Here is a 22,896-nt window from a genome sequence, read left to right as displayed (position 1 = left end):
TTGTATCTAAAGATAAAAACTGCAATAAAAGGCTAATTAGGCAGGCAATCCAGGCTGCTCTGGTTTCTAGAGCCAGGAGCCCCTTAGCCCTCTCTTTCACAGTCAAAGTGTGTCTGAATAGTCTGTTTATCTGTCGTTCGTTAGGGGCTGCTGGTCAGCCTGGCAGTGGTGAAGGTGTGGGGCCAAATTGAGTGGGAGAGACAGAACTGCAGATGGATATTTCAAAATAATTCGACAAGAGCTTGGAAAGGCAGGAGCCCAGAGTGAACTCAAGAAAGACTTTCCTGAGGAGAAGAGGTCTTTCCTGTGTAAAGCGGTCAAGGTCAACTGGGCCACATAAAGTGTGAGCCTGAGAAGAAGGAACAAAGGGAGGAATGGCTCTCGAGAAAGCAGGATGAGTCAGGGGCAGCATGTGGGATGCTGTGTGTACTTTTTACCGGGGCTTAAAGCGGGAGGCAGGGACTGCCGATTGAGGTCTGGACAATTGGTAGAGAGAGTCCTCTGCTGTGGAGCCCCTGCCACTCTGTGGAGGCCAGGGGTTATGAACTATATTCCAAGGGTCATGGGCTCCTTGGTGAACCTGATGAGACCTATGGTGCCCTCTCCAGGAAAATGCTGCTACTCACAACGTCCTCCATATAATTTCAGGGTGTGCATAGACCCACTGAAGTGAATTAGGAGTGGTCAGCAGTAATGATTGGGTGCCACTGATGGGGTTTTAATAAAATAAGGTAAAATATTAAAACCGGAGCGAGCTTGTATTAAGTTACCAAGTAATGTTTATAACAGATAGCCCTAACCCGCGGGTCAGTAGAGGCACACGCTGTAGAGGGGAAGTCATGAAGGCACCCTGGGCCCCTTTGCCTTGGGCTCTCACTGTCCGAATGTGTAGGACCCAAACAGAAGCAGGAGCAACTGCTCTACAACAGTGTCCCTCAGTTGCAAGTAGGTCAACACAACTCCCCTTGCAGCTGTTTTTTGGCACTCACTCCATAAGCTTTGTGTGTCAGAAAAAAGATTTGCTGGGTGACTATTCATAGCTTTCCTCACTGTTCTCCCCTTGCAGAAGGTATGTGGCATCAGGGCAGTGGACAAAGTTAACAAACTGGAGGGGACTTACCTGGGAAAGGAGAATATTACTGATGGGAAAACAAAAGATTGATGAACACAGAAGAGGGAGGGGAAAGGGAGTAGAGACCAGAGGCTGGTTTGCTGACGGCAAACGCAGCTCTGACTGGGGTAAGAGGAGAGATGGAGCAGTCTTTTGAGGGTGAAAGATGCAAATTCAGTTTTTCCAGGCGAAGGAATGATTTTTCATCCTGCTCCAACATTTCTAGGGAGATTTTTAAAATATTTAAAAAAGGTTTTTGATTTTGAATTCTGAAACATATTTGGCCAAAAAGGTTTCAGGTAAGGGATTGTGGACCTAGTAGTAATTGTGGCAAAGAGCTTTTCCTCTCCTAGTATATAAGTGCTGTGTTCTGGATCATGTGAAAATTTGCTTATGAGCTAAAGTGCTTAAAATAAATAATAAAAAGCTACTCCAAAAATTAAAAAAAAAATTGTGGTTTCTTTTCTATTTTGGACTGTTTTTCTTTGAATGCCACTTCTTGCAAGAGCTGAAACTCAAGAAATAGAGTTTTCGTGGGTCCCTTATGGATGACTAAGGCCAAGATAGAACAATTGCTCCTCCACTGATGTTCATGAGTGTGGCTGAGGATGCTGTTCTGGAGCCTTCTATACAAAAACTCTATCTTGCAAAAGACCAGTTCTGGATTGGCTTTTGTGATTGACATTCCCTAGATGTGCCCATTCTTCTGCACCCAGCCACTGTGCCAACACAGGGAAGGAGCTAATAGTGGTTATATTTCTGCATAAGTTGCTCCATTCTTACAAGGTCTACTATACCACTCTGCTAATTGCAGCTATGGGACACTGGACAAGATATTTAACTGTGGTGGGCCTTGGTTTCCTCATTTGTAAAATGAGAATATTAGCACTTGCCCCCATAGACTTGTTGTGAGGATTAAATAAATCAACATATGTAAAACGATTAGCACTGTGGCTAGTAATAAGTGCTCAATAAATGTCAGCTATGATTACTTTTATTCTGATGATCATCAATGCATTCTTATGCTTGTAACTTCAAGCCTGCCATTTACTTTCAGTCTACAATAACCCTCTGCAGTGAGCATTACTGTGATCCCCTTTTAAGGAAAAGGAAAACCAAAAAGGTGAAGAGCTTTTGAAGGATTGCAGGCCAGGTCTGACCTCAAAGCCTGTGCTTTTCTGGCTCTAGGACACCCCACAATGGAAGCATGTGGCATGTTTTCTAGTCCTTTCCCAGGGCCTTAGCACACACCTAATCCAGCTCTGCTGTCCAGGGAGAGTCCAGGGGATGATTGGCAGGAGCCTGGCCCCACCTCAGGACTCTGCCAACACAACCCGCCCCTCCTTCCCCTCTCCCCCGCCCCATCCTCCCTCCCTGTGCCCCAAGGCTGCAAATGGCCTTGTGCAGCCACCCACTGCCCTCTTGGAAGGGGCTTTGTCCAAGTTATGCTCCTGGCTCCACAAGGAAAAGGTTCATTTCCCCCCGGGGCAGTGCCACCCTATATATCAGCTACCTGGAGTAATGTGGCAGGTCTGGGTAACCACGGAGAATTCCATATTCCATTTCTTCGCTATGGATGCCATGCATTCTCCTGTGGCCTAGAAAGAAAGAAAAGGGAGACCATTTATCTTAATCTTTCAGATGGAGAAGTGCACCTAGTGCTGTTGCTATGTATGGCTTTTCTCTTATTTAAAACTTAAGATTCTTTTCTAACAGAGTTTTGAGACACAGAATGAATGTTTTTGTAGCCTAATCATTATTATTTACAAGTCATTGATATTCATGAGATGTCGGGAGGAGTGGCAGTGAAGATAGTGAGGTTTAAAATAATGCTATGTTTGGAGCAGAGGAAATATTTCTTTTTCACCAAGGTGAACACAGTGCCCTAAAACTAGCCTGCCAGACTCGCCTCTTACAGCTCAACTTCAGGGTTCAACTGCACAGAGGATGTGGAGTTTTTGATGCCATGGTAGTAACCAGTTATTAACTGAAAAGGAGCAAAGGGAAGGCCAAATAGACACATGCCCAGTAAAGTCTGGGTGACATAGGGAAGGTACTTGTCTGTCAGTCACACCTGGGAACATAGTCGGTGTGGCCACTGCAAGCGCGGGAAGATGTCAGTTATTGAACTCCTAAACGAAAGAGTTCTCTCTCTTGCCTCTTTGCTCACTGGGGCTCCTGGCTCTCTTGTTGCAGGGGACACACTCCCCTGCTTGCTCCCACATGGCCCACAGCCATATACTCTCCCCACACCACATACACACACATACAATAGACTAATAGTCGGGAACTAGCCTGATGCTGTACCAGACCCAGCTCCACCATGGAATGGAAACTTGGGACATTGGTTTGGCTTTTGGCTCTCTGAATCCCCAGCTACACCTATTTTAGGACTGGTTTGAGGGAAATGGGACTTTAGAAATTCAGATGTGTAATTCCACACAAATAAAGATCTCTCATCTTCCTGTGTGAGTCTTAGAAAATTCTTTTTCTCAAGATATCATGAGGACCGGACCCCCAACATCCCGTGGAGAAAGGGATCCCCCACTTCCCACCAGTGGACACCCCATTTCCACCAATAACATTTTGACACATTAAAGAGGTGAGTCCATGGACTGTGGAAAGAGTGGCTTACTTCCTGGCAGATACTGGCTGTTAGCTCCCTCAGGCAAGGCCAAACAACCAGCTGTGGTGTAGCAAACAGATGTTAGGCACTTGGTTAAGATACCTTGTTATTAAAACAAGATCTTTTCCTATGTATCTCCATTCTTCTTCCAATTTAGGTCGATTTTACCTCCCTTTTTCAAGGGAGCCCATGGGTTAAAAGTGGTCAGCTAATTAGAGGCAGAGTAGAATTCAAACTCAGGTCTGCACAAATAAAGCACCCAGTTGGTCATAGGAGTCCCCTCTTCATGGGAGGGCTTTCTTCACATCTCATGGCTGGCCTCTCATGCCCTTTCTGTCTATGCAAGAACATAGACATCAACCATTTCACTTTTCCACACATTTGAGGGTTTATGTTCACCCCTCACAAACAGGCTCAACAGTACTCATCACCCCCAGCACTAATAGAATAATTTTGCAGTCTCGATTGAGAAAACTGGGGGCTCTGGACCATCACACTTACAGCTTGCTCAGGTTCTTTGTAGTCACAGTCCTGCCAGGTTTTGCCACTTTGAACAGCACAGTTGCCCTCCTTCATTTCGTACTTGACAGAATAAAATGTATCTTGGCCTTCCTGGAAAAAAAGCAATCAAAGATACATAGGGCTTATTCAACTGATAACAGCAGATCATTGGAGAGGGATCTGGTGCAGTTATGAATATTTGATATTGATTTAATTCAACAAGAGCAAAACATTTACTGAAAATATTGAAAGTTATAAATACTTGGAAGAATGTTCATAATATATTTATAAACATGTGTTTTCAAGTAACAAAGTAATATACAATATATTAGCCTATTTTTATAGAAACCAATTACATGTACATATATGATTTTAAAAGCCTGAAAAGTTATGTAGCAAAGCTGTTAATATGTTGTGTCTCAATGGTGTGTGTATGGTTATCTTTTACTCTCTTCTTTAAACAAACATTCCTAAATTGTCTGAGAATGTTTTTGAAAACAAATATATATTATTTTTACAATTAGAAAGCAAACCAACAAATAAGAGTACTTTCTTTTTCATTTTTTGAAAAAAAATGTTAACAGGTATCTCTGGATGATGAGATTAGTTATGAGTAATTTTAATATTCTTATTTGTTTTTTTTTCCTAACATGTCATAAAATAATAAATAAAACTTTATAGCTCAAAGGTTCTGAGTTAGATGAGCTTTTAGATGCAAAATCCTGGCATGTTGGAGCAGCAAGAGACCTGAGAGGTGATGTTGCCTGGTCCCTCACTTTGCAGGTGAGAGAAAAGAGGCCAAAGGAGAGAGGGCAGAGCTTAGGCAGCTCCCACCTTGGGAAGGCAAAGCCAACCCAGACCCGTATCTCCTGAGTCCAGGGGCATTGCTCTATCAGAGCCTGCACTCCTCAGAGTATTTGCATCTGGGACAGGATGGAGTCAAACACGACAGTTCTGAGGTTCGTTTCAGGTCTCAGATTTTGATAAAGTGGTAGGTGATAGTGATTCTGTGGACATTTTAGAAAACACACACACACACACACACACACACACACACACACACACACACACAACAGAACATTTGCCACAGATGTCAGTCAGTCTATGACACCAATAATATTGCTGAGGGCACCAGGACTCGCATGACTATACTAGTTTGTAAAACAGAATGGCTCAATGTTACTTTCAAGAAAAAAAAAAGCCCATTGGGCTTTTTTCTTTAATCTCGTCATGTCAAATGGATGGATTTTTCTTCCACTAAAGTAAACTATCACAGAGACATAGTGAAATTCATTTAACAAACTATTGAAAGCTTATTTTTTTTAACTTTGCTTTTTTCCCCCTTTAATAATAATTTGTTTTCTTTTGTATGACACAAGACTTCTAGTTTCTAAACAGGGTACATCTCAAATAAAAATATTCCCCCTGTGTCCCATCTTTATTTTCACCAATGCAAGAAATCCTTCTGGAATATCAGCATGTGATTAAGTAGGTATCCAACCACTGAATCTACAAGTTAATACATATTCTGTTATGGCAGAATAACCAAGAATTTCCCCCCAAAGAAAGATGTTAATTTTCTAAACATGAAGGGGTCTAAGAGGATCATATGTGAACAAACAAAAATCTCTTATGACAGTTTTTTTATGCTAAAGATGGGTAACACCCTGGTAGCGGAAGAAAGCTGAAACTATAAATAGATACAAATTAAGAATTCCTACATTTCTTTAAAAAACAGAACCAGAATTCCTGTTTTAAAAGTGACTCTGTGGAATAGCTTGCTTCCATATTTATCTAATATTGTAACAGTAAAACAGACACAAGAACGTTGATGACCGCTCAACAATGCTGGATGCAGGATGTTTACATGTGACTTTTGTTTAAAAGTCCCACAGTTTTATTGACTAAGGCTAGACAGCAAGTCATATGATCCTATTTGATGCTTTTTCTACAGTGTCCAAGATCATTATCTGGACTGGGTCCAACTTTCAGGATAAAGACCACAAAAAGAAAATCAGGGTAGTTATTTAGTCCCCCTAGTTCCGTGGTCGGCAAACGGAGGCTCGCAAGCCACATGTGGCTCTTTGGCCCCTTGAGTGTGGCTCTTCCACAAAATACCACAGCTTGGGCAAGTCTATTTTGAAGAAGTTGTGTTAGAAGAAGTTTAAGTTTAAAAAATTTGACTCTCAAAATAAATTTCAATCGTTGTACTGTTGATATTTGGCTCTGTTGACTAATGAGTTTGCCGACCACTGCCCTAGTTAATTCTTTGAACTGGAACAACAAAAGGTGGAAAACAAAGACTTCAATGAATTAAAGGAGTTGGAAAAAGTTAGTGGAGAGAGGCATGGTATACGAGGAAGGTCATTGGGCTTGGGATGTCAAGGACAGTGCAAAAAGAGCATCCATGGGACCACGTATTTATAATGTCCTGTGGTGTCACTCCTTCAACGATGTTAAGACATCTATATCTGATAATAAATAGGTCAGTTATGCAATAAGGCAATGTGTCAAATATGCATTCGTCCTGTGGAAAGAAACACCACAGAGCTACATGATACCATACACATTCTTTAAGTATTCTTGTGTTGTGTCTGATTTGCTTGTTTTCAAAGCCACCCAGGCAAACTCTTCCTGGGATGTCCTTGGAGAGAAGAGTGGTCCACTGAGCCCGGTTTGCTTAATGTTTCCTTTATTAAGAGATGATGATTGACTTTAAAGAGAAATAAAGCTAAAGGTTGTTTGATTTTGATTTTTTTCCCCTTTCAGTTGCATCATTCTGAATGCTTTCATATAAACAACAACAACAACATAATCACAACTAAACCCTCCTTCCTGCCCCCACCCCAACCTAATAGTTTTGATGCATCCAGTTGTATTTCTTGGAATCACACATCCTGTCAGGATTTATCTTCAACCTGAGTGTATCCATCAGTGATAAAAAAATATTCAAAATCAACTAGAGCATTGCTGTTACCCTTGATGCATTCAGCCATCAAGACTTCATGGTAGGTATTTTATCTAATACTAGTAGCCCATTTGCACGAAGATTCGTGCAATAGACCTTCATTCACCTGGCTGCCTGCACCAGTTTTCTGCCGGCACCGGGGACCCAGGCCTTGGCTGTGGCCACCGCCTTCTTCCTTCTTTCAGGGTCGGGGCTTGGCCCCGGGTGGTGGCCTTGGGCTCGGCCGCACCCAGCGTCCCTGCTACCAATCGCAGGAGCCGACCCCCAGTGGTTTCCTGCAATCCGTGCAGGCTCCCCGCTGGTGCCCAAGGCCGGGAAAGCCTCGGGCGGCTTTCCAGGCCTTGGGCTCGGCCGCACCCAGCGTCCCTGCTATGGATCGTAGGAGCCGACCCCCTGGTCGTTGCCTGTGATCCGTGCAGGCTCCCTGCTGGAGCTCCGCCACACCCCAACGTCCCTGCAACGGTTTCCTGGTGGGCGTGGTTTGGTTGGTGGGTGTGGCTTGGGCGTAGCAAAGGTGCGGTCAATTTGCATATTTGTCTATTATAAGGTAAGATAGTAGAACTGTATTAACTTCTTTTCTGACTCCTTTTGACATACCCCACTGTCCCTCATTTACCCTAATTTTATTGAGGTATAATTTATTGAGTTATATTTATTGAGGTATAAATAAATTACATATGTTTAAGATATACAAGAAGATGATTGCTATATGTATACATTGTGAAATGATTTCCACAAATAAGCTAATTAATACATTGTCACCTCACATAATTACCTGTTTTGTGTGTGTGGTGAGAACTCTTAAAATCTAGCCCTTTAGCAGATTTCAAGTATACAATACTGCTAGGGTTCTTGTCCCAGGCTTACAAAGGGTTCAGCAAACTGGAGAAAGGAGCTGATGCATAGATTAAGAAGGAGTCCAAAGACAATAGATAATTTTGAAAGGCATTGGGGGTCAGAGGAGCTTCAGCTAAAGGAACTAAAGACTACCCCTTGTCTAAGGACCCCGTGCTATTTATTAATACAACTTGTCCTAAGGCAAGGTGGAGATAAAATAGTTCAAAGTGTAGGGTTTACAGAAGCATTGTCAGTTTGGGGAATAGACTACAGCTGTTCAGGTGTTTGGCCAACAGGAGGCAATATCATGCAGATTTAAGATGCTCTTAGGTGTCTGGCAGCAAGCAATACTATTCAGGTTCTGGGGAAATGCTGTTTAGCTATCCTAGATAATTCAGCCCTGCTGACATGCTGGAATTGGCTTCCGGCAAATACAGTATTATTAATTCTATTCACCATGCTGTACATTAGACCCCCAAGACCTACTCATTGTATTTAAAAAATATATATTTTTATTGATTTTAAAGAGGAAGGGAAAAGGAGAGAGAAATAGAAACATCAATGATGAGAGAGAATCACTGATTGGCTACCTCCTGCACATCCCACACTGGGGATCAAGCCTGCAACCGGGCATGTGCCCTGGCCGAGAATTGAATCACCACCTCCTGGTTCATAGGTTGATGCTCAACCATTAAGCTAAGCGACCAGGCTCATCTTATAACTGAAAGTTTGTACCCTTGACAAACACCTCCCCATCTCTCCCTTCCCACAGTCATTGGCAACCACCATTCTACTTTCTGCTTCTGTTAAGTTTGACTTTTTTAGATTCCATTTATGTGTGAAATTATACAGTATGTGTTAGACATACCCCCATAAACATTTCCTCCTCTTCAAGGTCTGGAGGTCTTTATATTTTAGTTTAAGGCCGGTCACCCAGTAAATGCTCTTGCTGTGGCCTGAGTTCCTGGATTTTCCCACTCTACATAGTCCCTTTCAAATGACTCCATCTACCTTTCTTTAATTTCAGCCTAGGATACCTGTCCTCTGATGACCCAGGAGGCCAACCTTGGAGGCTTGAGGACTAGTCATACCCTGCCTAAGTCCCAGCCCAGAGAGTGGGGTTGGTCTTTTCTAAGAGCTGTAAGCCTCTACCTTTAATGATCAGTTTTTGTGGTGTGTGTGTGTGTGTGTGTGTGTGTGTGTGTGTGTGTGTGTGTGTCCTGGATTCAAGTGATAGCACAAATCCCAAATGACCTCAAGGTTAAACACAACTCACTCACCGTCTTGATGACTTCAGTTATGCGGTACAATACAAACTGGTTGCCACTTTTGCTTCCATTATTGTATTTCTTCAGAGCTGCATCCACAGCCTTAAATACATCCTCATCATTGCAGTCAATTTCTTGCTGTTGGTCGTCTTGGGCGAAACTTGTTAGCAGCCTGGAACAAAGGAAAAGGATGGCAATTAACTTCATGATTTATCAGTCTCCCTCTGGGAGTTTCACCAAGAATTGGAAGCTATCTTGGAACTGATGTTAACCCTCTTCAGCCTCTTATATCTTCTGTCTCTCCTCTCTCTGCATTAGCACTTTAGGGCTCTGCTTGGCTTCCTGCTGCCCTCCACTATTTGCCCTATTACAAAAGGACAAATGGTTCTGCTGGATTATCCAAGCAGATCTCAGTCTGGTACATTACAACACTGGGTCGTTGACCTGCTTGTTTGTATTTGGGAGGCATGTATGAGCACATTTCCAGAAAATTGTACAACTTTGTATAGCAACTCAGAGTACAATCCAATAAAGGAGGAGGAAAAAAAAAAAATCAACCACCTGTTATTCCGTTTCCCAAATGACTTTCCAAAAGCTATTTATAAAGGTCACTACATGTGACAACAATGCAACCATGAGCAGATACATTTCAATAGAAATTCTTTGCACTCCTGGAGAGGACATGCACAGGGACATAGTAAGTGCAGGGAGTCTCACATCAGGACACTGGCATGACTGGAAATAAAAAATGGGCATCCTATCTGTTCTCTGTCCAAGCCAGCCTCTCTCCACTCAACTGGATCTGTTGTAGAAAGGATAATTTTCCCCAGGGTGGAGGAGACAGGGGAGAAACTTAAGGAGAGATGGTTTGAGTGAAGCCTGCTTACCCTGTCCTTCCTTCTTGTTTCTTGTTTGGTGGACTTTATAGGGATCTTTCATTCACCAAGCCTAAGTGACCTTTTAGATCAAGTTAGATTATTCAGGGAGAGGAGGTCTAAAGGTAGGTTAAAGATGCTGGGAACCAATTCCAGCATGTAATTACAGGAGCTTCACTAAATGGTTGGTGAAGATTGGGCGACTCAACAATGGCTGAGCCACATATGTAGTTTATCTGTTGGAACGGCTTCAGGGGTCCTCAAACTTTTTAAACAGGGGGCCAGTTCACTGTCCCTCAGACCATTGGAGGACCGGATTATAGTTTAAAAAAAACAACTATGAACAAATTCCTATGCACACTGCTAAGTCAGCTGCTAAGCAGGACAGGCAGAGGTGGCAAAAACACCAACTGTAGTTAGAGGACCCCTGGGCTAAATGGCATTTTCCCCAAACCTGAATAGGATTGTCTGCTGCCAGACAGCTCAGGGCATTTTATTACCTCCTGTTGGCCAAACACCTGAACAACTGTAGGCTATTCCCCAAACTGACAGTGCTTCTGTACCCTTTGAAATCCTACCCTTTGAGGTGTATTATCTCCACTTTGCCTTAGGACAAATTGTGTTAAATAAATAGCTTGGGGTCCTTAGACAAGGTGAGTCTTAAGTTCCTTTAGCTGAAGATCCTCTGACCCCCAATGCCTTTCAAAATTATCTTTCATCTCTGGACTCTTTAATCATCTACACATCAGCCCCTTTCTCAGGAATGCTGAATGCTTTGTAAGGCTGGGAAAAGAACCCCGGCATAAAGATATGGGCTAATAGATGTTTGCCTTCAAGTCTTACCCTCTTCCCCCAACAAAGATGTTTGGCTTCTTTCTTGGTGATTGGCTAGCTTGGCAAGTCAATCTCCCTGGGAGCCCCTGGAAAAGAGGGATCCATGGGAGCTGAATGATGGCCTTGTAGCAGAGTGGCAGGAATATCAGCTTGGCAGTAAGCCCAACCTTGATTCCCATCCAGCTCTGCTGCTTAACTGCTATGTGATCCTGAGCAAATCAGGGTCATATACCCTTTCTGTGCTTCCATTTCCTCATCTGAAAAGTTAAATATCATAATATCTTATGAAGTTTTCTGAGGAGAAATGAGATAATATATGTGCAGAGCCTGGTAATTAGTTCATATAAATTATATCTAATATTAGGGCTAGTTGGTTAAGAATCCCTGACTTACTGAAGCAGTTTCAGGTGTGTGATGATGGCAGAAGGTAGATTCTAGTGTGTGTGTGGCAGGGCCAGGGGGTGGTGGGAGATGTAGGAAATGAAACTAAGGATGAAAAAGACTCGGGAAAGTTCTTAGACTTGAAAGAAAGAGAGACCCACAAAGATGGAGAAGCTGAGGGTGGGAGAGGGAGGAGATGACTAATGTGTAGGGTCCAGGAGGAGTTGGAAAGGAGCACAGGGCTGATCAGGGTGGGTGTTTCAAGTGAAGATTCAGAAACAGGACTTGCCAGTGTATACAGGCGGCATAATAAACAGGAAAGCATGTGACTTTGGAGGAGGCTGATCTGGGTTCTAATCTCAAGCCCAATTTACTGACTATAAGAAACACGTTTTAGCTACTGTGTAATAAATCTGGAAAAGGAGCAATCAATGGTATCTTGTCGAAATCTCTAGTACAATGTAAGCTCCCTAGAGTAGGGATTGTTTCTTACCCCATTATTCAGCTGCAGCAACTGTGTTTGCATATTATAAATGCATTTAATGGACATGAATTGAGAACATTCAATCCCATGTTTTCCAGATACCAATTTCAATAACTCAAACAATATTTGTGAAAGTACTTTATAAATTAGACAACACTACTGAAATGCTCCTGTGAGTTATTGAGGTATGCATTTTTTTGGTCTTCTTGGATTTCACCTTTGTTTAATCTTTATTTATGCAGCTATCCCTGTGTTCACGCCTCTGGAGGAATGTGACTCTGCAGAGCAGATATTTGGCTGGAGCCTCCCTGATTGTTTATAGTTGGCGACCGTTCTGACTGGCTTTCTTATCTGCTCTGTTAGTCAGTGCTGGCATCATTTTGGTTATTAAATATTATTAAATATTTTGGGTGTCATCATGTGGTTTCATGAAATGACATCTAGCTGTACCCTAGCGAGAAAACGGAAATGGGCTGCCACCATCACCATTTTTTACAAAAGGAAAATGGGGCCCAAGGAGATTTAATGACTTTCTTAGGATCTTATAGTCAATAAATTGTAGGACTGGGGTTAGAACCCAGATGGGCCTTCTTTAAAGTTGCATGCTTTTCTATTTATTGTACTGCCTGTATCCATTGCCACGTTCTAGTTTTATTAATAAACTAGTGGCCTGGTGCATGAATTTGTGCACATTGAAAGGGATTTAATTAGAAGAAATATTTTAATATCACCATTTTCCCTTTCTCTATAATAGAAGTGTCAGAGATTAAAGAAAATTAGAAAAATGTATATGAAAGTAATATATAATTTTTTTAAATAAATAAACAATAACAATATGATATAACAACAACAAACACATGATATAAAAGCATCATTGATTCAGTGGATTTCTTGAGGGATGGAGCTCCCTCCGGCCTGCTGTCTGGGCCTCGGGTGCAGGTATCCGGCTCCCTCCTCCATCCTGTCAGAGTCTGGGCCAGTGCCAGCAGGGACACAGCATCAAGACCCTGCTGGCGCTGCGATACCCAGAGTCAAGTCCTGGGTGTGGGTAACTGGCTCCCTTCTCCATCCTGTCAGAATCTGGCTGGCGCCCACAAGGACAGTGTCATGTCCCTGTCCACCCGTGCACGCCTAGCAGTGTACATAGCCCCGCCCACCCGCCTGTCGCGCAAGCACCCTCCTGGTGATTGGTCCTTATGGCATGAGGGCATCACCACCACAGGCTTTTTATATATAGGATAATTGACATATATCCCTTTGTAAGTTTAAGGTGTTCCACATGATGCTCTGATTTACACATCTTTTGAAATGATTACAATAGGTTTAGTTAACATTAATCGTCTCATGTAGATATAATAAAAAGAAAAGATTTCTTCTTGTGATGAGAACTCTTAGGGTCTACTCTCTGAGCATCTTTCCTATATATCACGCAGCAGGGTTAACTATAGTCACCATTCTGAAAATTTCACCTTAGTCCTCACTTCTCTTAAAACTGGAAGTTTGCATCTTTTGATCACCTTCCTCCAAGTCCTGTTTTTTTTTCTTTTTTTAAAAAATTTCTTTATTGATTAAGGTATCACATATTTGTCTTCATCCCCTGATTCCCATCCCACACCCCTCCCCACGCATACCCCCACCCAAGTCCTGTTTCTGACTCTTCACTTGAAGCACCCTCTGTGATCATCTTGGGCTCCTTTCCACTCCTCCTGGGACATGCACATCAGTCATCTCCCACCCTCAGCTTCTGCATCTTGTGGGTCCCTCTTTCTTCCCAGCCCAATATCTTACCCAAGTCTCTTTCACCCTTAGTTGTTGTTTTTTTCTTTCTCTCCCTTCGCTCATTAGAATCTACCTGCTGCCACCACTACACACATGAAATGCTTCAATAAATAAGATAGAGAGAATCTAAAGCTTGGGTCTAAATGCTTGAATCAAGTTTGGGAAGCAGGAAAAAAAATTCAAATGTGAAAAAAGAGTCCTCTGGCCTCAAAAATGAATAAAGAAAACTTTCTGAGACTAGAAAAGCCTCTAACATGGGAGAAGGTATGAGAAGAACAGAGGAGTCTAGGGGTCTGGAAGCAAGGACACTCTGCCGTGCTTTCTGGACATGTAGCCTGAAAGACAGCAAGATCCCAGAGGGAGATGAATATGGTATTCTTGGCAGTCATGTTCATCAGGAGTCGTAGAGAGACTCCTGCAACCCCATTTTGATTCAGAAGAAGCAGATACACTAGACCCAAAGAGTGATGCGACCAGGGTAGTAAGTATTCCTTAGCAGGGCGACCTGGTGAACCAGTGAAGAAGAATCAGACCTTCTTCTCATGCCCACTACCCAAACACATGGGACTATGTGAGACTCTTGAACTGTGGCATAACTTTGTGTGGGAAGCAGCAGGGTGGGGAAATTCGAAGAAGGACTGAGGTTAAGTTTTCTGTTATCCCAATAGGATGGCAACTTGAAATATAAATTAATGTTCTGAAAATAAAGTGATATTTCTGGGGCACTTGAATTTATGGTCATGATTCATGCCTATGAACTTCTCTGAAAATTTTTTATTTTTATTTTTATTTTTTTAACTTTTTCATAAACTTTTTAATGGTTTCAGTTATTTATTTATTTATTTTAATTTCTTTATTGCTTAAGTTGTCACATATTTGTCCTCATCCCCCCATTCCCATCCCACACCCCTCCCCACGGATGCCCCCACCCCCCTGTTGTCCTTAACCATTGGTTAGGCTCGTATGCATGCACACAAGTCCTTTGGTTGATCTCTCCCCCCTACCTCCACCTCCCCTACACTCCCTCTGAGGCCCGACAGTCCGATCGATGCCTCCTTGTTTCTGGGTCTGTTCTTGTTCATCAGTCTATGTTGTTCATCATTTCCCCTAGATGAGTGAGATCATGTGTTACTAGAAATATACTTATAAGAACCGAATGTGAGACGAGCAATAATAGTTATGCTGACAGGCAAATGAATCAGTCTGTAGTGAGTTTCTTTCTGGACCAACAGTTCTTTTGAGACTCAATTTCAATGTCCACCAGTTCCTTATGTGTACATGTTGGCACTGACTTTTCAGTTCTGGATGGTGGACAAATGGTGGTAATGCAGGTCCGACTCCCTCTGGTTTGGTCTCGCCCGGACCCAGGGGCACGGTTTCACCTGGACTCAGGGGCACGTGGCCTCACCCAGGCCCGGGACCCAGCCTCATCCGGACCCAGGGGCGCGTGGCCTCTCCCGGACCCAGGGGCGTGGTCTCACCCAAACCCAGGACCCAGCCTCGCCCGGATCCAGGGGCGCACGGCTTCACCCGGACCCGGGATCCAGCTTCACCTGGACCCAGGGGCGCGCGGCCTCGCCCGGACCCGGGGGCGTGCGGCCTCACCCAGACCCGGGACCCAACCTCACCTGGACCCAGGGGCGCACGGCCTCACCTGGACCCAGGATCCAGTTTCACCCGTACCCAGGGGTGCGTGGCCTCACCCTTTTCCAGGGGCGTGTGGCCTCTCCCGGACCTGGGACCTAGCCTCACCCGGATCCAGGGGTGCGTGGCCTCACCTGGACCCAGGGGCGCATGGCCTCTCCCGGACCCAGGGGGGCGGCCTCACCCGGACCCAGGACCCAGCCTCACCCAGATCCAGGGGCACACGGCCTCACCCGGACCCGGGATCCAGCTTCACCCGGACCCAGGGGCGCGTGGCCTCTCCTGAACCCAGGTGCGCGGCCTCACCCGGACCCAGGACCCAGCCTCACCCGGATCCAGGGGTGCGTGGCCTCTCCCAAACCCAGGGGCGCTCGGCCTCACCCGGACTCGGGACCCAGCCTCACCCAGACCCAGGGGCGCGTGGCCTCACCCGAACCCAGGACCCAGCCTCACCCGGATCCAGGGGTGCACAGCCTCACCTGGACCCGGGATCCAGCTACACCCGGACCCATGGGTGCGCGGCCTCGCCCAGACCAGGGGGCGCGCGGCCTCACCCGGACCCGAGACTCAGCCTCACCCGGATCCAGGGGCACACAGCCTCACCTGGACCCGGGATCCAGCTACACCTGGACCCAGGGGCGCATGGCCTCACCCGGACCCAGGGGTGCGTGGCCTCTCCCGGACCCAGGGGCGCGGCCTCACCTGGACCCGGGACCCAGCCTCACCCGGACCCGGGACCCAGCCTTACCCAGACCCAGGGGCGTGAGGCCTCCCACAGACCCAGGGGGTGTGGCCTCACCCGGGCCCAGCGGCGCGCAGCCTTGCCAGGACCCAGGACCCAGCCTCACCCGGACCCAGGGGCGTGCGGCCTTGCCCGGACCCAGGGGTGCGCAGCTTCACCCGGACCCGGGACTCAGCCTCACCCTGACCCGGGTCCCCGCCTCGCCTGGACCCAGGGGCGCGTGGCCTCACCCGGACCCAGGACCCAGCGGGGCTCCATCTTCTTGATCCCAATTCCTGTCGGTCAATTCCCTCTCAGCAATTCCTTCGGCCATTTTCTCAAAGCTCCAGGGTGGCTGCCGCGGAATTCGTTGGGCAGCGGGCTCAGCGAAGCTCCGGTGCGCCTGGTGCGCGGTGGCGGGCTGGTCCGAGGTCGTTGCGGCAGCACTCGGGTCTGCAGCGGTGACCAGTCGCCGGGCGAGCGCTCGGGGATCCAGGACCCAGTGGGGCCTCGTCTTCCCGATCCCAACTCTCATCTGTCAATTCCTTCTCAGCAATTCCTCCGGCCATTTTCTCAAAGCTCCGGGGCGGCTGCCGCGGAACTCGCTGGGCAGCGGGCTCGGCAAAGCTCCGGTGTGCCCGGTGCGCGGCGGCGGGCTGGTCCGGGGTCGCTGCATCGGTGCTCGGGTCTGCTGCAGCGGCCAGTCGCCGGGCGTGCGCACCTGGCTGCTTCCGGGGCACTGAGATTCTCGAAGGACTCGGAGGTCAGCAAGCGCAGGGTCTCCCACCCCATGTCTCCCAGGGGCTCGTCTGTTTGTGCTCGGCAGCGAGTGGAGCCGTTCCCTCAGCCGGAGACCAGCGGGGGAACTGTGCCGAGTACGTTTGAGGCCGCCATTGTGTCGCCAGAGCCGTAGTTCTTAAAGTGTGATCTTTGGCTCACCAGCATCAGCATCATCCCACGTACCCCTCTCTTTTATTCTAGTTGTACAACATCTGCTCAGCCAGCCCTCCGGTGGTTCTGGATGGTGTCTGCTCTGTTTTCCCGTTGTAGTTTCAAAGTTGTTGTGGTAGGCAACAATCAGGCGTCCACCCTATGCCTCCATCTTGGTCCTCCTTTGTGTAGTTAGGTCTTGATTGTTCTCTGAAAATTTTATCCTGAACTTTGTCTGCTTTATAATTAAATTTAGAACTTATTTCTTCAAAATAAAGGGAATTTAGAGAATTAGAAATAAGAAGTAGGAGAGAATTTAGATCACTTTTATAAGAACAATCCTTTATATGACAATACATACTTCTTGGCATGCCCAGCTACAGCATAAGAACTAAAAGAGGAATGATGCTAGAATTAAAGGAGTTGAACTCAGGAAGTAAAGGAATTCTGAGGATCAGAGATTTGTCTTGAGTGGTGTAGTAACCAGTGAGAGAATGAACTTTTGACTTGGGACACAGATTTTTTCCTCTCCTCTCCATTTTTGTTGTTCTTCTCACATCATCTCCTCCCCTACCCACATTTTGTCCTATTCTGAATATGGAAGTTAAGATTATAATAACTTGTAATGTTGCATTTATTATTGGTTACACTTTATTTATGGTTCTAATTCAGAATATTACTCATTTTTCAAGGAACTCAGATTTTTTTTTTTGAAAAGTCTCTTAAAAAAACTTTAAAACTTGTAAAATTCACTCTTGAACATCCCTGGACATAATTCAGAGGCTGATTGAGGGAAGGGCTGAATTTCTGGCTTTAGAGGATGGTTGTGGTTTGGCAATGAGAAGCTGGGAAAATTGGCTTCAGGAAGAGGAAGAACTCCACCTTTCTTTAATGGAGGGTGTCAGTAAATATATCCAATTTGTCTCCATGTTAAGGGAAAGTACCTGGACCTCTTTCTTCTGAGGGCATAGGAGGTGGGTCATGGCCCAGGTGATGGTGATCTTGGGGACCTTGCCAATGGGGTGATTGGTCACAGGGTCCATGGTCATGAAAACCAGGGTGGTCAGGATGCTGTCCATGGGGGTAGTGTCCTTGGGGATGATGTCTATGGGGATGATGTCTATGGGAATGGTGTTCACTGGAACTATGATTATGAGGGGATGCATTTGTGCCATTGGTGCCAAAATGGAGGTGATGACATCTTGAAGGGGGCAATCGTGAAGGAGCTCCTGCTTGAAGTGGTGGTCTGTCTAATTTTTGTCGTGTAGAGCAGGTGGGCATCCAGATTTATGTGATGTGTGATGATGGAGGTTATCTCTGGATATACAGTGTGTAAACAGAGGCTTGTCAGCAGAGGAATGCCCATGGCTTCCAGAGTGGAGGGGATGGTCCAACTGGGGTTGTAAATTACTGATGTTCCTATGTTCCTGGTGAAGGACACAGAAGAGTGAGTATCATCATGTAAAGAAGAAATTAGATGTTTAACTTGATTTAATTAAATTAAATTCATACTTTTGGATTTCGGAAATAAATTTTAAAAGTAGGATATCAAAAAAGGATTCTCAAATTTATATCTAGGTGAGTTGGCATTTAAAATACAAACAAAAATTATCATCTACTACCATCATTTCACAATAGCAATAATATTTTATAACAGCAGTCAGAAAGATAATCCCAGAGTAAAGTATGGTTCTTTTATATGTAATAAGTTATACCACAAACAATTTTCTTATTATCTTTATGTTTCTCATCCTACATAATAAAATGGTAATATGTAAATTACCATCACTCCGCTACGCCCACGATTGGGCCAGCAGGAGGCGCAGGGGGCGGGACTCAGGGTGGCCGGGGTAGCTGATTGGGCCAGCAGGACGCTGAGCTCGCGGCGCCACTGGCGCCGCGAGCTCAGCGTCTGTGCCATGGCTGCGCCGGAGGCTGTCTGCTCCGGCGCAAGGCCTTTCGAAAGCCTCCGCAGCGCCCGAGGCTTTCGGAAGGCCTGGGGCACCGGCGGACAGCCAGCCCGCTGGTGCACAAGGTGCATGATTAAATCATGCACTGGGCCTGTAGTTTCCATATAAAGTGATAAAATTATATTATAGAATGGTACTCATCTGTAGACCAACATTTGGAAAACTAGTGCCTTATTATTCAGGCTCTCAGCAGAGTTCTGAGACTCTATAGTATAAGTATCTCTTACTCCTAAAAGGTGAGCACTTCACCTTTTCACTATCCTTATTGATGTTTTAATATTTAAAGAAATCTGTGCAGCCATGCCCATGGTGAAAAACCTGCCCCTCTTTTTGGTCTGTCACATGGATGTTTGAATTATTTTTTTCTGATATAAAAAAAACTGTGAAGAATATTTTGTGTAGAACAAAAGTTTCTACACACTGATATTCTCATAAAATACTGTTTTGTATTTTATTTTACATATCTTTATATAATAAATTTGACACTAATTCATTCCCCTTAGATTCTGTGCCTAATAATAAAACTAGATTATTAATTCAGCAATGGAGTCCTAGCTACAAGAACCATTTTCAAATTCATTAAAGATTGGTTAAATTGGTTATGATTTTACTTTTATGCCAAATCTTATATTTTCCCAATTCTTGGAAAAAGTGTCACACTTTTGGTGTCTTACCAGGAATTGTCCAGGGGTTATTTTCTCTTTTTCTCTCCCTTCCTCTCTCTCTCTCTCTCTCTCTCTCTCTCTCTCTCTCTCTCTCTCTCACACACACACACACACAGCCATAAGAACAACATACACTATGTGTGTGAAAACATTACTTAGTCTGGCACTACTCATGACAAAAGTTGCTTAGGCAATGCACCTTAAGGTCAAAGACTTCACAGTTTATGTCAGTCTCTATTGATGTTTCCATGTCAGAGGCCCCTATATTATAGGACAAAATTGATCTGCAGAATCCAAAGACCTATAAATAAGAGAGCAACCTGTTAGTGTATGTGTATTTGAGTGTATGTGTGCAGGTGGTGTGAAGATGCCCAGCTAGAGTTGTGAACTTCCAGACATTCTGGTAAGGAAGGAGAGCTCTAGAAAAATCAAGTTAATATCATCAAATATCTCCACCAGTTATTTAACAATATTTCCTAGTCAACACTTTGGGAAAAGTACAGATTCTAAAGATTTTCATTACTGCTGTGGTTCTTTTCCATGACTGGTCACTAGCACTGGCCTTCCCCATGGGTGGTAGTTGGGAATATTATGCCACTGATGCCTTGATGCTAGACCAACTCTTCTGCACTGAAGACCTGAGTTGCCTGCATCTAGAGAAAAAGAAGAGTGATGTAGATGAGAGATTTGTACAACTTTGACCAAGTACCTTGGAGGAAAGTCTTGGAAAGAAGGGAGCCATTATAAAAATGGGTTTTCACAGACCCTGTCAAAGAGACTGTCTTCTGGCCCTACCCTAAATTCAGGGACTACATCTGGCTGGCACCTTTCTGCCAAAGATCCCTAATCCCAGCTGTCAAAGTTACAAGAAGAAAACTCATTTTTTGAGGAGACTGTTAAGCAGTAAGATTTTGAATACAGCCCTATCCAGTTTGGTTCAGTGCGTAGAGTCTCAGCCTGGGGACCAAAGGGTCCCGGGTTCAATTCTGGTCAAGAGTGCTATCTTGGTTGCGGACTCCTCCCTGGTCAGGGCTTGTGCAGGAGGCAACCAATCGATGTGTTTGTTTCACATCGATGTCTCTCTCTGTCTTTCCCTCTCTCTTCCACTCTCCCTAAAAATCAAAAGGAAAATATCCTTGGGCAAGGATTAACAAACAACAAGAAAAGATTTTTAGTACAGTTTTGGAGTCAGACAGACCTATGTAATCCTGGCTTCATCATGTATTAGTTCTATGAGATTTAGGTAAGTTGCATAAAATTTCTGAAACTCAGTCTTTATTTCTAAAATGAGTACAGTACTATCTATCCACAGGTTGTGGGAGGGCTTAATTTAATGAGCTAACGCTATAGAACATTTAGCATTGAGCTCCTCTTTTCCACCCTCCATGTTCCTGCACTGAGTTTGCATTCCCCACACCAAGATGGTTGAGGGTTTGTTGGGGTCAATGGGATGGTCACGGGGATCCAACAAATCAGTAATATATCGAAGTGTTTTGTAAACTGTAGGTTGCTATACAAATGCTGCTTATCATTCATAACACTTCCTGCAGGCACATGGGTATCAGTTTATACATGAGTAGGAGGGCAATCCCACGGGTCTGAGCATCTTGGTTGTGAACATTCGGCAAGACCCTTACTTTAGTGAGCCCATTACCTTCCCATTTGTCAAATGTGCTGACAGTGAGGAGTGAATGAGATGGAGTGAATGAAAGCACCCATGAGTATAGGTTCTTAATTCATTCTAGTCTGCACCATTATCTATTTCACTTTGTGTTTTCAAAATATAAGACAACATAAACTAGCTGTTCTGTAAGACTGCTATGGGTGGGAGGCACTTGAGTTCCTGGTTAGGGAAGGATTGTCTGGCTCTAGCCATACTACTGGGTGTGGTGAGGTAGTTGCTCTGAGCCTCAGTTTTCCATCATAATACAAGGAGGTTAGGACTAGATGATTTTAATGACTCATAACCCTAGTATGCTCTTCTGCATTTTGCTCTTTTTGGTTTGGGTTTCCCCCCTCTCTGTTAATATCACACTCCTCACAACTCCGAAAAATAAAAAAAATTACAGGAGGGCTGTTCCACGGTATCTGCTGCCTGTCTCTTGAAACTGCAACAGGGATCTCAATTTAAAAAGCAGCTGGTGGCTGGCACCAGCAGCCCAGGGGTGGAGGCAAGAGGGGTTGGTCAAGAGGGAAGCATAACAAAGGGGTACAAGAAATTATTGGGGGTGATGGATATGTTCACTATCTTAAGTGTGGTGTTGAATTCATTGGTATATACATATGGTACAATTATCAAATGGTATACTCTAAATATGTGCTGTTTATTGAATGTCAATTACACCTCAGTAAAGTTGCCATTGTATTAAAACAAACAAACAAAGCAGCTGGATTTTGTAATTCTCTGTCTGGCTTATTTCACTTAGCATCATACCCTCTACATTGTCACAAATGGTTAGATTTGATTTTTTTTATGCTGAGTAATATTTTATTATAAATATATAATACATATTTTTTTGAATACATTTCCTTTATCAAAGGAGATAGCCCCTCCCCCTCCGCAAAAAAAAAAAAAAACAACAACAACACCAAAACCCCAAACATGTAAAAACCCAGGATGCTAGAAAATAAACTCAATTCATTCAAATTCAATCTTGTCCCGACACTGGTCACAAATCCTAGTGAGGTGCCTGTGAGCACCAAGTCGGAGAGGGGCAAAGAGTGAGGCCAAGAGAAAGAGTGGGAAGGGGGCCTTCATAGGCCCCCTAGTGATCACTTTCACAGTGTTACCTCCACCCCTTCCCAGTGACAGTGAAGACCTACCAGGCCCTGTCCTTTTGACCCCCACCCCACTCCTGGCCGGGGCTTCGAAAGCCAGTCCCAAATGGATCTACCCTCTCTTGCTCCATCCTCACTTGTCCAGGCTTCTAGCCTCGTTCTTCTCCTCCTCCACCACATTCTTCTCTGTGATTAGTAGCAGGTCAGGGTACTGTATAGGCCAGTGATGGGCAACTTTTAGAGCTTGGTGTGTCAGACTTCGCCAAAAAACTGAGCATAACTCGGGTAGTGTGTCACTTTGAGGAAAAAACATTATTTCGCAAATGTTTCATCCTCAGGAGCAGCAAATGTTTCATCCTCAGCATGTGGCTGCCTCAGCGGCCGCGTGTCATCAGAAATGGCTACGCGTGTCAGTGCTGACACGCGTGTCATAGGTTCGCCATCACTGGTATAAGCCATAGTGAGGCTGGGGCCAGGGGAGGTGGGGTGAAGAGAGTAGAAGAGCTGTTGGAGGACCACTGTCT

The 22,896-nt window shown here is 44.8% G+C and overlaps 1 protein-coding gene across 1 annotated transcript in view; it reads right to left on the bottom strand.

Annotated features, from left to right (window-relative positions):
- The window catches only part of LOC307097378 (kininogen-1-like), a 31,628-nt gene extending 22,009 nt beyond the window's left edge, over positions 1 to 9,619 (bottom strand). Inside the window, exons 1-3 of the mRNA XM_079767405.1 lie at positions 9,324 to 9,619; positions 4,239 to 4,349; positions 2,625 to 2,709 (exon numbers count right to left, since the gene is read on the bottom strand). Of these exons, the coding sequence (XP_079623531.1) occupies positions 2,625 to 2,709; positions 4,239 to 4,349; positions 9,324 to 9,518 (391 nt within the window). The 5' untranslated portion in view covers positions 9,519 to 9,619. The remainder of the gene's footprint in view (positions 1 to 2,624; positions 2,710 to 4,238; positions 4,350 to 9,323) is intronic.
- Between the last annotated feature and the right edge of the window lie 13,277 nt (positions 9,620 to 22,896).

This window comes from Cnephaeus nilssonii (genome assembly GCF_951640355.1).
Source record: "Cnephaeus nilssonii genome assembly, chromosome: 3".
Classification (NCBI taxonomy): Eukaryota; Metazoa; Chordata; class Mammalia; order Chiroptera; family Vespertilionidae; genus Cnephaeus; species Cnephaeus nilssonii.
Note: the sequence above shows the minus strand (reverse complement) of the source record. Positions and strands in the feature narration are given on the sequence as shown.